The sequence below is a fragment of the Macrobrachium rosenbergii genome, chromosome 59 (genome assembly GCF_040412425.1).
Source record: "Macrobrachium rosenbergii isolate ZJJX-2024 chromosome 59, ASM4041242v1, whole genome shotgun sequence".
NCBI classification, from domain to species: domain Eukaryota; kingdom Metazoa; phylum Arthropoda; class Malacostraca; order Decapoda; family Palaemonidae; genus Macrobrachium; species Macrobrachium rosenbergii.
Genome location: NC_089799.1, coordinates 29,249,614 through 29,266,470, shown reverse-complemented (window position 1 = coordinate 29,266,470; position 16,857 = coordinate 29,249,614). Strand labels below are relative to the sequence as shown.

General features: G+C 36.3%; 1 protein-coding gene across 13 annotated transcripts in view; it reads right to left on the bottom strand.

Annotated features, from left to right (window-relative positions):
* The window catches only part of LOC136837493 (uncharacterized), a 1,465,013-nt gene that overhangs the window by 10,768 nt on the left and 1,437,388 nt on the right, over nt 1–16,857 (bottom strand). For 7 of the 13 annotated variants that reach the window (XM_067102289.1, XM_067102293.1, XM_067102296.1 and 4 more), the window contains one exon: nt 11,078–11,250. In XM_067102289.1, the coding sequence (XP_066958390.1) occupies nt 11,078–11,250 (173 nt within the window). Of the gene's footprint in view, nt 1–11,077; nt 11,254–16,857 lie in introns of all 13 variants that reach the window. The other 6 variants (XM_067102285.1, XM_067102292.1, XM_067102295.1 and 3 more) reach the window with 1 other exon arrangement.

Here is a 16,857-nt window from a genome sequence, read left to right as displayed (position 1 = left end):
TTGAGTCCCCTTTAAAGATCTTCACAGCACTAGCACCCATAACAAAAGTGGGAGGGACAATCTCCCGGCCAGCGGTTAATAAAACTTGAAAACTAAAAATAAGGGAAAACATCTAAATTTTACCTTACGAATACAAATAACGTCAATGACCATAGGAGTAGCGGAATGAAATAAAATCCATTACAAGTAATAGTCAATTGCCTTCTAAAACGACGAGAGTTAAAAACTCAACATCTTCAACTAAAGCAAGACACTATTTTGAGAGAGTTAGGAGACAATAGCTCACCAGTTCCTTCAAGAAATAAAGTATGTGCAAATCCGATTTTGCAAAATATGGAGATGCCAAAAAACCCCGTAGAAGGGCCAGTGACGTTAGCGCGCTTGAGCGCACCTACCTCACGCAGAGCACTTAAGGTCTTTACAGCTTCCCTTCGGCCCCTAGCTGCTGCCCCTTTCATTCCTTTTTACTATACCTCCGTTCACTTTCTCTTTCTTTCATCTTACTCTCCACCCTCTCCTAACAATAGTTTTATCATCATTGTCAGCGGTGAATGGCCTCATTGGTCCCAATTCTTGGCCTTAGGCCTAAATTTTATATTCCAGTTTACATTCCACAAAATATTCCAGTTTATATTCCATAGAGTATAAAGATCTCCACTAATAAACAAACCCAAAACTAGTTTGAAAAACTGATTAAAATGGAAAATATAAACAAAAATATCGATATGAAAATTCTAAATCTATTGTCAAAACGGACACGGAGAAATCTGCAGACAGAGTCACAGGTTAAAAACAGTTAAATGAGTGCAACTGCTGCCACACTGCTGAAAAAATACTAAAACTGTTTTTTTTCTCTTCAGATTTTTAATAGAACATATGCATAATCTTGCAAAAAGTAGCCTGCTCTGTGTCGAGGGAACCGGCTCATTAACACTGATAATGATAACTAAATGTAACATAGGTACCTAAGGGTTTACATCTATACTCACAAATGAATAAAATGAAAAATAAATAACGGATAAATTTTCCCCCGCAGTGACCTGGAATGCTGACAGCAATTCCCTGCTTTACTTTGGAGACTTAAAACAACTATCTCGCGCTAAAGATCTAAAAAAAAAAAGTATTCCTCACTAACAATAAGTTGAGTATATCTTGGTTTAACCAGACCACTGAGCTGATTAACAGCTCTCCTAGGCCCGAATACTGTACTTTCAGCGTAGTATGAAAAGTTATATACAAGAAGTGCTTTGACCTCAATACAAAATACAGAACACGTATGGTACTGTTCTTGGAATAGAAAATAATACAAACGTAAGACGATGAGAGCGGTCGGAGACCGCAAACCTCCGCTAAGGTTGAACAATGTAATTCCCTAAAGGTCATTCCGCCCCAGAAGTTACATTCCGGTCTTTTGCTGTCTGTCAAGAGGCCCAACTTTAGTCAGATATTCGCAAAAGGTAATTCTGTTAACTGACAAACAGCAAAAAAAAAAAAAAAAAAAAAAACTCAATAAAGAACTATTGGAGACTGAAAACCTCCGCCAACGTTGGGCAATCCACAACCTACCCCAAAAAATATGACCACTGACTGATTATTTCAGACTGTTGATAACATAAAATGAAATGATCAAGTTTTAGTTTTCTGTAAAAGACAACTATTGAGAAGGCTATTTGTCTGTCCGTCCGCACTTTCTGTCCGCCTTCAGATCTTAAAAACTACTGAGGCTATGGGCTGCAAATTGGTATGTTGATCGTCCTCCCTCCAATCATCAAACATACCAAATTGCGGCCCTCTAGTCTCAGTAGTTTCGGTTTTATTTAAGTTTAAAGTAAGCTATAGTCGCGCGTCTGGCACCGCTATTGGTGCCAACAACACAGGCCACCACTGGTCCGTGGCTGAAAGTTTCATGGGCCGAGGCTGAGAGATTCATGGGGCGTGGCTGAGTGTTTCATACAGCATTACTCGCTGTACAGAAACCTCGACTGCGCCGAAAAACTTAGGAGCATTTTTTACTTGTTTGCTTACAATCGGCTCTCCAAAAAAGGAAAAAACAAAACGACAATCATAGTAAGCTTGGTCAATGACATTCGTCCCTCTAGCTAGGGGACACAGGTTTGAATTTCGGGACGAAATGGAACACTAAAACCCATTGTACCTTCGCTGACGTAAGCAGTGAATTATGTACCTGCCAGTTAGCCCGGATGGAGAAGGATAATGGACAGCAACCTCAGCCCAAATTACTAGCTGAAATTGGAAGGGTTACACTTTCTAGAGGCGCCTCCTTTAAGGGGAAAAGGAGTACATGTGAGACATAGAAATATATATATATATATATATATATATATATATATATATATATATATATATATATATATATATATATATATATATATATATATATATATATATATATATATATATATATGTCTATGTGTTTTAAGGCCATTTTGCAAAACTTTTTCCAGAATGACCAGCTTAATTGCAAAATTGCCAAAACGATGATCTTTTAGCAACATGATCAAATTTTTTTTTTAACCTCACACAATGGCTGAAACGACAGCAGTTTTCCAAAATGATGGTAAAAGTTTGGGTATTTTACAACTAAACTATATTGGTGCTTTAAAAATCGGGACATAGAGAGCATACGAAGACTGAAATTGTAACCCACTTACAATCATGTTTATTCCACTTTTTATTCAAAAGTTTATACAGTCTTCAAATTTATTATACGTCTGGCTTTCAAAGGCACCTTTATTAAGCTTTCGAGGTATGTCATGAAAATGTTATAACCTTCTCAAAGATGACTTACCCTACAGCAAACAAGATTATCACATGTTCGCCGAACCTTGAAAATTATTCATCTAAGGTAAATATCTTTCACATCCAATCTTCCCGAGTGTGCTTTGTCCCTCTGCTCTCTTAATAATTCAAAATAAGCTAAAAAATTACAGATATATCAAGTTATTCTATTATTGTAAGTACTAGACTTAACTGAACAAGAGACACTGCATTTATTATTACATAATTCCTTGATTTTGGAACTTACCACGTCAACTATGGCATGTTTAGCTACAGCAGCACTCAGTGAATCCCTCTTACCGACTCCCACGAAGCCTACAATGGCCACCTAACACACTCACTCCCTCACTCTCTCTCTCTCACACACAAACACACTCACAAAAATCAGTTTCCTTGTACTTTTTCCAAATTGGCCAAAATATTTTAGCATTATTTTGCATGCATATATATATATATATATATATATATATATATATATATATATATATATATATATATATATATATATATATATATATATATATATATATATATAATCAAGTTATAGGGACAGCCTGAAGTGTTTGGTAACAGAGATGAAAGGTTTACTGACGGAAAGTACAAGATTATTTGAGAAGTAATTCCTTGATAGAAGAAAAGATCATATACGGATTTGCAGCGAGATGGAAAGGATACTCAAGAAAAAGTGAGAGAAAAATGCAAGCAATAAAAATGAAGGGGACAAGGTAGGAATACAATGTTACAGAAGAAAGTATAAACACAAAAAAAATTAAGGAACAATTGGATGGATGAAATGAAAAATTTGAAAATTTGATGAATTTGGAAGATAGAAAGTAGGCAGAGATGAATGATGCCAGAGTGAAAAAGATTAGTGTAGGTTTGAGAAAATAAATGCGGAAGAGCCTGTTGAGGATGTAAGGAGAAATGAAGAGGTTGAAGAATGGAAAGACACAAGAAACTGAGGACACTAGCAGTTAAATCCCTCTATAAGGCTGCGACAGCGAGATTGGGTTATTTACCATGGTTTGTGAATTATGTGCGGATGACGAAAAGCTTTCAAAGGAATGAGGTGAGAGGAATAATTGTTCCTTTGAACAAAGGTAAAAGTAAATTTCAAAATTTTATAGTGGCATAACATTACTTATTATAAAAAAGGAAGGTGCACAGGAGAAGTCTGACGGGAAGTTCTTAACTAATCGGTAGAGGGGGAAGAGGTAGGAGCGGGGTATATATGGCAGTGTGTCTATCCTGTAAAGTGAGATACTTTGATGAAAGCGGCAAATCCTGTAAAGAACGCAACAAGCAACATAAACAAAACATTAGTTACTATAATCAGTCGTCAGCGGCGCCCAAGCACTACTGGATTAAAAGAAAAAAAAAAAGATTAATTGTAGAAAACGCCTTCATAACATGCGCACATAATATAATGGCCGGCACCACTGGAAACAGTTTTGAGAATAGCATATCAAGGAAAATTATGTATGAAACAACGAATAAGAGGGCAAACAAAAACATAAGAGACGACGTGTACATCGCACCCCTGGGAGAAGCCGCATAAAGAGAAAGGTGAAGGATGCGAAGGACTGACGAGAGCCAGCACACGAAATCGGACCGACATGGGCTTTAATTCCCTTCTCCAGACGCATATAAATGCAGCAAGAACACGTGTCTGGTCATTTACGGCTACCGGACGATGAGGACAGGTTAGACCTTGAAAGCTTGTAACTTTTTTATAATAAAATCTCCGTGAGGTACCATCTTGTTTTAGTGAGGTCTTGTTTTATATACAAACACAAACACACATATATATGTGTGTGTATATATATATATATATATATATATATATATATATATATATATATATATATATATATATATATGTATATATATGGACATTGTTTCCCATTCTGGTACAAAACCAATAACACAAGAATAACCAGATTTGGCAAATTTTATAGGTAAAAGGAAATCTGCGCCATCTCCCTGCACAAAAAATAAAGCCCTAATATGAAGAGGGGAAGGGTCGTAACAACTACAATCCCGTGATCCAACAAAACTTGACCCCCCTCCCAAAAAAGAAAAGAAAACTATGATGAAAAAGACTTGCACAGTTTCTTTCCAAAAAATTCACGTCTATCTTAAAACCGAGAGGAAATCCTCCGCAACAGTCCTCAACAAAAGACAAAAATACAGCGCATGGAGGAAAACGCGAAGCCACCGAACAATTTCTTTCTTCGAGCATCAATGGAGGCAGCATACACAATTCGGATGAAGGTGAGGAATGCCAGACACATTTTTAATTACCCAACGACTACAAGAGGCAGCACCAACTTAGTGATGTGGATGAGAATAGGAGAGCTTTAGGCGATTGGGGAGGAAGTGCCACAGTTCCAGAATTCATAACCCGAGCAGCTGGGAACAATGTCTAAAAGGACCATATATCGAGAGAGAGGCCATACCGACAAACTTTCACGATGGAATCGAGTGTCCGGACCAGGTGTTTTATTCTACAAAATACTACTGACGTTCAATTCTTTTCCCGTCTGTTCGTGTATTTTTTTTTTCCTTTTTCTATTTGTTGTGTTCGGGGGGAGAATGTATACAAAAATAAAATAAAAAGAAGTGGCGATCAGAACTGCCTACAGGCCGTTACTTTTCAATATCTCTTACGTTCATCAGCAAATGGTCTGAAAGTTCATAACCTCACCTTAGAAATGGGTTGCAGAGACTATCCGATAGAATATTTTCCTGAAAATTGTTTCGTTTATGTCGGGGGTTTATCAGTTTTTTTTTTATTTACAACTGGTAGGAATGTCGTTTTGTCCAAATAAATAATATACACATGGCCTCACATAAGCATTACTATTCCTAGAAGTACTAATAAGCCATATTTTGAAGTGTGTATCTAATTATGAATAGTTACTTTTTTTCACTGAGTAAACAAACATACATTATACGTACACATACACACATACATACATACACACATATATATACATATATATATATACATATATACAGTATATATATAAGCACACATACATAATACATAAACTGTGTTCATTTAAAAAATTTTTAAATTTTTCCCCTAGAATCAACAAATATGTTACAATTGTATAGTGTTTCATAATTAACTTGTTAACTATTAGCTCTTAACTATTTGATCTTGCGTTGAAAGAGAAGACCTCACGAACGAACCAAAGGGTTCTCTATCCACAGTTTGAAACCGTATGTTGGCTTAAGCAGACCAAAAGAATACTACAGCGCTACTTGATTATGGAAAGGTCAAAGGCCACCTAAGCTCGTTGATGCATTCATAAATCCTGAGTGAACTACAAACGAAAAAATGAACAAATAAGCTGGGAAACTCACAAAAACACCTGGTTCCGCATACTCATGGGTCAACATTTCCTCTATCTCTATTTTACATCAACCACTTTCACAACTCGGAATGCTCTGCTTTCCTTCATGCTTCTTGAATCATTTACCTGTTAAATTCTTAAAAGATCCAGTTAGTCAGTCATTAAATGACTGGTGAACTCCAACATTCGACTTTTCCGGTAAAACCAAGTTTGTTTCGGGTAGCTTTTCCAATATATATAGGTCTCTGCACATGCTTTACTCAGTTAATGGTTGCTTGCATATTAGTAACACTTTTAACTGCTTGATATTCATCGTCTACATAAAAAGTCACAAAGCCCATCAGGAGGTTTTAACAATTCGGCATTTAACCCACCAGTGAAAACTTTTAGTCGATCTGAAATATATACGACGTCATAAAGTAAAATACCAGACTCCACAAAGTGCCATACTGTACTGAAAGTAGAAAGCCCCCATCTTACTTTCCCATTCACCTCTAAAAACTCCGAGAGTTTTGTTTTCCTTGGAGTACTTGCCTTTGAAGTACACCCGTTATGTATGGAACAATTACGTCAGAGAAAAAATTAGATATCAGCTTGTTCTAATCTTGGTTCTCCTCAATAGAAAGAAAAACTCTGTCGCTGGTGAAACTGGAGGTAATTATTTCTGCACTTATCTAAGAATTATAATGGTTGACTGAGTTATGAAATTTCGGTTATCACGCCAAGTACTGGGCACTTTCAGCCATTCAGCGATTGAGGCACTGGGAAGAGGGAGTCAGAGTGGTTGGACAGGAAGTTAAAAAGATCCAGAAAAGTAAAGAAGTACAATGAACTTAAGACTGAACTTGGAGTAAACCCCACAGTTGCACTTATAAGTAACGGCTGGAGGTGTTGGACAGCAAGACTGAAAAAGGATGCGGGAATGGATGTTATGTGAAATTATAAACACTGGGTGCAGCTATGGGCCGAAGGGGGCTGCAAAAACCCTTAGTAACACTGCAATGGTCACTGACGTTAACAACAGGATTAAAAAGAGCACCAAAATTACAAGTATCTTCCTCAGCTTTTACAACAGCGATATAAGACAGGGCTGCTGCACAATCTGAACATTGAGTACAATGAACACAAACAATGCCAACCGTGAAAACCTGAAGACGAAGCATTAATTTTCGTCTTGAGAAATTATGGTTCGCACCACATGAAAAACGAAGTAATGAAATGATCTCTCAACAGAAAGAAAAATTCCTCATTTTTCTTCGCAAACTTCACAACTTCTAACAGCAGCTGTCAGGGATGAACTTCTTGAAGCCTTCTTCCTAAAGTGATGATGAAAAACGATAAAAGCAAAGCGTCTGAAGTTCAACACTTCTCTTGATTTCCGTAGACGTCATCGCCAATTGTGGATGAAACCTTTTTGGTCTATAAATTTAAATCAATGTAAAATATAATTTAAACACACATATATATATTTATAAATATATATATATATATATATATATATATATATATATATATATATATATATATATATATATTATATATATATATATATATATATATAATATATATATATATATATATATATATATATATATATATATATATATATATAAATAAATGTATACATATTATGTAAAATAAATGTGTGTTTTGTGTATTTAGTCACTGTAATGTACATTCACAGTAAATTTGCATAGCCAGTAAAATAAATATCTCTCAGACTGAAACAACTGAGAATTTTCAGCCTGAACATAACTTATATACATATAAAGAGAGCAATCTTCAATATTTTCCGAACGTATTAGAATAAATCCCGCAGTTACAGCCTGGATAAACATACAAGGGATTTTGCTTTGGAGGTTAACTCTCTCGGTATCCTGAGAGAGAGAGAGAGAGAGAGAGAGAGAGAGAGAGAGAGAGAGAGAGAGAGAGAGAGAGAGAGAGAGAGAATTGTTATGAAGCAAATAATGAAAAATCAATACTGCTCTCCACTTACTTATTATTATTATTATTATTATTATTATTATTATTATTATTATTATTTATTAAGAGCAATAGTAGTAAAAGTAATAGTGTCGCAAATAAACCACAGAAGATTTCGGTATTCTCGATCAACTATAAATAAAAAAAAACACACATCTAACTGTATCAACGATACTACAATAACAGCAAAGGATTAACATGAGCGCAATTTTTATTGCTAATTCATTTAACGCAATCACAATAAATAACGCAAGGAATTGGGCTACAACATCATTAACTAAAATGCATGATTACCATTATTACGCCAATTACCATTATTACGTAAAAATTTCCATACGGTGAATATCCACGCTTGCGTCTACGATATCATAACTCTCAACGGCAGAATGCCATAGTCTGAAACTCCCGCCGGGATACTTCGAGTTATGAATCAAATCCGGCACAGAAGCAGTCATTGCGGGATCGAATTAGCGAGAGTTATGCTCGCACAAATAATAAAGAAGGGGATGGACACAATTCATTTCCCATGCTATTACCTTAATGATACGAGAGAGAGAGAGAGAGAGAGAGAGAGAGAGAGAGAGAGAGAGAGAGAGAGAGAGAGAGAGAGAGAGAGATTAGTTTGCACGAGTGATCAAAACCATGGAAAATATTTGGAGGCTTGAAAAATTCGAACGTATTAGAAGGGAAAGCAGGCGACCGCGTATATGGATTTGTTTATGCGTGTGCCCAATTACGGGCGTAATAAAAGGATATTGGAAATAAAAAAGACGATTAGTCCCAATAGCCGACAATAATTCTTACCAATGAAAAGCAAACGCCGGACAAAAAGCCTGTTATGAAAAGAAATAAAAAATAATTTAAATGCAAAAAACAGCATAAATAGGATACTAAACATAATAAATGCTGATAGGCACTGGAAGCAAGGGGGTACAAAAACTACGCGCAAAAAATTATTTTAGAAGAAACGGTAAATGATGAACATATGGTTCAATACTCTCTCATTCTGAAGATCTAGACTTCCCATTAAGATGAAGAATATGTAGAAAAGAAAAGATATTACTAAACAAAAGAGGCCTGTTTAGCAAATTTTAAACCATATTTAATATAACTGAAACTTGCTAAGTAGACTTGTTACAAGGAATGAACGATGTCTACACTGTAAAAAAAAAAAAAAAAAAAAAAAAATATATATATATATATATATATATATATATATATATATATATATATATATATATATATATATATATATATATATATATATATATATCTTATATATATATCTTCTTTTTAACGTTTTAACGTGCTTTATACCCATTTTTATATGGGGTAAGCACGGTGCCTTCTTTGAAGGACTTTGATTTGGCGGTGGGGTAGGCCGTAACCTCGACCGGCTGCCCTGCCTGACATCGCTTAGACCCCGGTACCGAACGTGTACATGTATTACCGAAACCGCTCCCTTTCTCCCAGCAGCACAGGAGAACTGGGCGGGTAGTCCGACAGTTCGAGACGTGTGAGGTGTCTGTTATGTTTTTAGAAGATGTTGGAGTGGCTTTGTTTATGTGTGTATTAGTCTGTAACATCCATTTGCTTTCAGCAAACCTATCCGTTGATTACATACGTAATCCCGGGATGTCTACACGGATAGCAAAGTTTCCGCCTCTGACCGGTCGGCTGCGGGGATTGAACCCTCGTCACAGGCTTCTATGAAGTCTGTGGTTGCCACTCTACCAACCAAGCCATCGAGGCTCTATATATATATATATATATATATATATATATATATATATATATATATATATATATATATATATATAGAGAGAGAGAGAGAGAGAGAGAGAGAGAGAGAGAGAGAGAGAGAGAGAGAGAGAGAGAGAGAGAGAAAAATTAAGGCTAAGAGAAGCAGTGCCTTTGGGACGGAGTGAAATGTAGATACGTGTTAGTTCAAGGACTATTTGGGTATTACTAAATGTGGTGGGAGACAAGTACTGATAGACAGAAAAATGGTGGGAGCCAAAGATAAATCAGTGAAAGTCTGTTTGGGTTTTTAATACTAATTCCTCTAACTTCTGAACCCTGGAGTGTATACATTTCAGACAGAATTTATTAGCATATTTCATTTTCGGATTCACGGGCTCTTTATTTCTTTTCCTTGGGCTTGTATCCCATCAAAAGAACTCCATATTCTCTCCAAATTTCTTGCATACATTCTCTCCTCTATATTCATCACTCGCCTTCTTTATCTCTCTCCCTCATTTTCTTCTTGTCTACTCTATCTATCTTGCTGCATTGTTATCTTTTCTGTCATGCAATTACAACTAAAATTATCTCTTTTTCCTCCTCCACCGAACTTCTCATTTCTCATCTCACCACTTACTATTTTGATTCTCTCTTCTTACTTAATATATACAAACCAGGTTGAGTAAGTGGCCATATCATTTCCTGACATAAAAGAAAAAGTAATTCCCAGCAAAAACATATTGTTTGTAATTTCAAATGAGAGAGATAAAGGTGCTGTTCAATAAGCGATTCATTTGATGAGTTACATGGAGCAATGGGAAACACCGTTACATATAACAGATAAATGAAAAATTTTTCAAAAGAAAGGTCTGGCAAGGGGAAAAAAAGCAAATAATTTTCACGAACAAGGCAAAAAAAATTCTATAATAAAAAAACCTTAGCTGCTCTTACCGAGAATATGAAAAGTGAATAAATAAAGTATAAAAAATTATCAAAACATAACATCTAAAATGGCAGAGATAAATACAATGCAGCAAATTAGCAAATGTAAAATCATTCTCCGTAACAGCCCGAAATGACAACTTGAGAAGAAAGGAAAAGAAGTAATTTAATGGAGCCATCGATTTCCTCCTGCACCGAAACCAACAGAGGCAAAAACAAACTAACTCAACTTTTTAGAAGACTCTCACCTTTGGTATAACAGAATCAGTGGCAGTGGCAGTACGACGAACACACTTGTGGCTCGATTTCCTCATTTTAATTCTGACAGTGATGATGAAGATGACGACGATGGCGACAATGGCGGCCACGCCTCCCACGAACATGATGATGGTGGAGAGCGACGGCATGGAATCCTCACTTCCTACTTGGAAAGGAGAGGAACACCACATCCATTAGCAGAGAGAGAGAGAGAGAGAGAGAGAGAGAGAGAGAGAGAGAGAGAGAGAGAGAGAGAGAGAGAGAGAGAGAGAGATTACTTTTGAAAAATGCATAGTTTACAGGTATGAAAAGAACAAATATTGAGAGAGAGAGAGAGAGAGAGAGAGAGAGAGAGAGAGAGAGAGAGAGAGAGATTACTTTTGAAAAATGCATAGTTTACAGGTATGAAAAGAACAAATATTGAGAGAGAGAGAGAGAGAGAGAGAGAGAGAGAGAGAGAGAGAGAGAGAGAGAGAGAGAGAGAGAGAGAGAGAGATTACTTTTGAAAATGCATAGTTTACAGGTATGAAAAGAACAAATACTTTTGAAAAATGCAGAGAGAGAGAAAAGAACAAAGATTGAGAGAGAGAGAGAGATTACTTTTGAAAAATGCATAGTTTAGAGGTATGAAAAGACTTCTTTTGAAAATGCAGTTTACAGGTATGAAAAGAACAAATATTGAGAGAGAGAGAGAGAGAGAGAGAGAGAGAGAGAGAGAGAGAGAGAGAGAGAGAGAGAGAGAGAGAGAGATTACTTTTGAAAATGCATAGTTTACAGGTATGGATAAAACAAATATTGAGAGAGAGAGAGAGAGAGAGAGAGAGAGAGAGAGAGAGAGAGAGAGAGAGAGAGAGAGAGAGAGAGAGAGCAATTCGCTGTCAGAAAAATGGTCACACTTTAGTCAGGAATTAACAGAGCAAACATGACATTTCCAGAGCAAACAAGGATTACAGACGCATCAGCAGATTGCAGTGATAAAGAGTACTTAGCCAGCAAATGTTCGCATGAATATGCACGATACTTAAAGGGTCACGTTATGCAGCCAGAGTTCAAGTGAAAAAGCTCCAAGTGCAGAGAATAATCTCCACATTGCCATTAGTGATGAGAGAATAAAAAGTTATGTAAATCTGTATTAGCCAATTTTGTGTCATTTGAAAATGGCCTTTGTTGTGCAGTGCAGAATCCTTTAAGATATCATGAGAGCGAAAGATTATCTGGAATGTAGTTATTTGCAAGAAAATTATACAATTTACAGAGAATTTTATCTACATTATATTCAGAAATCATGAAATGTAAAAACATGCACCTTAATCTATACTGAACCTATAAGATAAATAATAATTTCCGTGTCACTAGCTGCCTAAATCTAACCCCGAATAGATATTCTTTTAATACTCACTAAATAAGCATTCCACCATTCATTCTGAACAAGTGATTAAAAACAAGCTAACGTAATAATATCAGATTTAACAGCAAACGTGATAGTAACAATAGTTTCTGTAATACAGTATGGAAATTACTCTTGTATCTGTATTACAGCACATAAAATTTACTAAGTTAAGTATGATTTTGACTGTAATGGTTACTATCATTCTTCTTGATTCTTATATTTCCACAGTAGCCAGTTCATACATCAGCAGCACATCGAATTCTACACATACAGCACCATTTAGCTCTGTCTAGCATGCACTCTCGCTTTCTGGGTGTTGAATGCCCTCCGAGTCAATACCTCTCATGCCATCTAACCAGTCCTTTATAGGCCAATCCACCTCCTTCCTTCTATAACTTACTCTATTCAATAACCCACCATCCTCCAATCTTATAACAAGACCAGGTCATTTCAAAACCCCATGATCTATCCATTCCCCTAAACTAACTTTTAACACTCGTTCTATGCATCTCCCCATATCTCACCATTTCAGTTCTTCTCTTATCACATAAATTACGTAAAAAATTAATATCTGCAGCTTACAATTTTTTCTTACATTGTTCCCAGCATTCACACTTCACTTCAATATATGAGAGTTGGCTCAACAATTCTTTTATCCATTCCAACCCTGGTTTCAATGGAAAATCAAAGTTGCCCTCCAAAGCAAACATCCTGCTACCTTCTTTGCTTCACCTATTCTGGAAATAAATAGGTATTATTTAATAATACCTACTTACTTCCAAACACTGTATCATCCGTAAATATCAGTAATTCCACGCTCCATTCGGAACCCATCTTCTTATCCCACAATTTTGTACCCACATCTACCGTCACTCCATCCCTGAAGATATTAAAGAGCACTGGAGACACGACCGATCCTTGTCTCGCCCCACTTTACAGCAAGGCAATCAAACTCCTTTCTACATTCATTTCCACCAGACTCTCCATTCTTATTTATTCCAGGAACACCGTATGTACCCACAATGCCATCTCTTTCATTGCCTTCTAACTTTCATTTCCTCCGAACCAACCCTGCTAGAGACTGACTCAATCGCTCTCACTCTTTCACTTTCATTCTTTCATAATCCTTCCCCTTATGCATGCACTATCAGCATTTTCTCCTGCCATGCTTGATCTCATCCAATCGGCCTTTGAAAAATCGCGTGTTCTGTCACCGGTCCCCAGAGTATCCATGACAACAGGCGCTACACATTCAAAAGCTCTACCTTTCAGCTGCAACAGCTCTACCTTTCAGCTGCAATAGACAAAAATAACCCCTTTTCTTTTTCATTTCAAGACACATTGCCCTTTCACCATTGTCTCTGACAAACATTCCAGCAATTCCTCTTAGACACAATAGTAATCATATATTTCTCCTCTTCTGCTACAGATCCATATACATTCAATACCCTAAGATGTACTGCCCTTATAAATTTCTGTTTTTTAAAATAAATACAGAATAGGTGGCTAGAGACTCAATGGACCCAGCAGCCATTGGCGACCAAGCAGGACAGTGAGACTATTTTCCATCATTCCATTAGCCTCACGTAAGGAGGTTCATCTGCCACTTAGGATACAGAAATTTCCTCCCACCATGTCCACAAACCTTCATTAGGCTCTCCTCTAATCTGGTGTATATTTTAAATAAAACACAAACTATTGGAAGTTCCATGGACAAATAGGTCCTAGGCTTATTACCTATGCGGTAGCAGTGCACAGCAGGGAATAAACTGACATTTAACGTTGCCAGTGGCCTCAGGGGATTGGCTTATCTAGAATTCAGGAGGTATTTCCTCCCGCAAGGGTTTCACTGACCTCTATTAGTGCTCCTCGTCCTTGGAATATGGTGAATTAGAACCCCAAACTACTGATACTTCTTAGGGCAGCAATGGCCAGACAGTTCCACTTACTACCACAGTGGTAAAAAAAGAGGCTCTTCTTGCACAAGTTGGACAACTGGTAAGGTTACTCCCTTAGTTAAATATGGGAGTGGCAGCTCATGTCCTGCTGATTGCCACCCAATTGCTATATTAAGCATCTCTTGGCAAAATGTCTTAATGCCCAAGATGAAATAATCATCTGCTCCCTAGTTTACAGTTTGGCTTTTGCAAGGTCTTGGCTGCTTGTGATGCAATGCATATAATTTCCAATGTTGTACATAAATGCATAGATCCTGAATATGAAGTTTGTATGCTTTGCCTTGACTATGTTGCTTTTGACTGTGCTACCAATGATGCCCCAGTTTTCAAATTTAGAGAGATGGAAGTTGGAGAAGCTTTTATCAATATTATCATCGAACTTTTAACGTAGATTGTATAAGTAATTATTGATGGAAATCATAGTGACTTCAAGATATCTCCCCTACTATCCATATCGTATATAAATATGTGATGTGGCCTAGAAAACAAGGTGGTTGCTTATGCCACTGATGCTACACTATCTGTGCTGCTCCCATCCACTCACTGTAGACCTGTGGGAATGCACCTGAATCCTAAGAAAACTCAAAGTAAGACTGCAAACTGATCTAGCATTTGGATCTCCCACACCCAAATCTTTTCACTGACCATGTTTCTATAAGCATATGAAACTCATTTAAAATGTTAGGTGTCCTGCTCAGCTGAAAATTTCCTTTTGAGGAACGTGAAGTCCATGTCTCCTTTAAATTCCAAAAAAATTCCATATTGAGAATAGTATTTCATGGTTTTTGAAGACCTCTTTATCCTGAGGAAATGTTGTTTTATTTCATTCGCTGTCTCTTCAAAATTGCTCCCTCTTTTGGATTTCAGCAGCTGTCCTACGTCGTCAAACGTCCTCAATTGTTGATAAAACTTTGACTTCCAACAAATTTCTTTTTGCAGATTTTAATGCTGCATCAATCTCTAGAACCATCGATCGATTAACTCATTGTGGGAATTCTCAAAATTTGGTTCATATTTATAATAATTCTTAGCATTCAGATCTTACGATACTTTATAATTCACTACAACAATACTCAACACGCAAGATAATTCTAAAAGCCTAGCCTTATATTATATATATATATATATATATATATATATATATATATATATATATATATATATATATATATATATATATATATATATATATATGTGTGTGTGTGTGTGTGTGTGTGTGTCTGGTAAAAGTGATCAGTAGATCCTACATACATACATACATACATACATACATACATACATACATACATATATATATATATATATATATATATATATATATATATATATATATATATATATATATATATATATATATATATTATACATATACATAGTGTGTGCGTGTGTGTATGTATGCGTGACATGCGTAGGTGTGTGTACCTACGGGATTCTCTCACTTCCATTCCCCTGTTCTGAATTTTGGTTATCCTAAAAAATACAATAAATGGACAGCTGATTTGGTAAAGACTTGGACAAAACTCCGCCATCCTTACAACTATTGAAAAAACTAATATTATGTCATACTGCCTTATGGACAGACTTTATTTTGATCTATTTCTATTTATCTTACGCGAACCGCACCATCGCAAAAAGACAATTTCATAAATCTTCTATAAATCAAACTAAGTTACGAAATTTCTACTGCGTAACTTTCTGCCCCATATCCTGTCTATAAAGAGACATAAATATTGTCACTGCAAATAAATTCAATACAAAATCTAAGACCATCAGGAATATTTCATAAGCCCTTCCTTACGATTATGTTCCAATACTAAGAAAAGTTTGATTCATGAAGTTCTTTATATATCTCTTTTCCACGATCACATTCCAATGCCTTTTTTTTTAACAAATAATTATAAATTTTCGAAGATAAACTATATAATAACGATTTCCTCGTAATTCAACCAGCAAAACAGTTGTCTAATATTCAGAATCCGTCATCGTGGCGTACAAACAGGTCTGGGAAGTTTAAAACTGAGTGTCGATCATCATACCAGTTCAATAGGATCAAGCTCTCAAAAGAAAATGGATAAAAACGAAATATAGTACTTGACAACAACAGAAATCTTCCAGGCATGAATTATAGCCAAAATCAATAATGATGAGGCGTAGAATTAAAATGAAAGGGGAAATCTGCCATCGCTCTAATGGCGAGGGGGACGCCAGCGATACTGACCCAACAGTTTGTGATGCATCGAAAGTCAGCAACTGGCGGCCTGGAAAAATACCGCCGGAGGAACCATCAATATAATTTTCTTGTGCAACATCGATTCATGCCGTTGCTTCGGGCCATGACCGTGCATCACAATACGTCTTAGTGTATCAGAGGGAATGGGTCTATCTCTCATGGCAGAACTGCATCGGCGATTGCTCTCTCTCT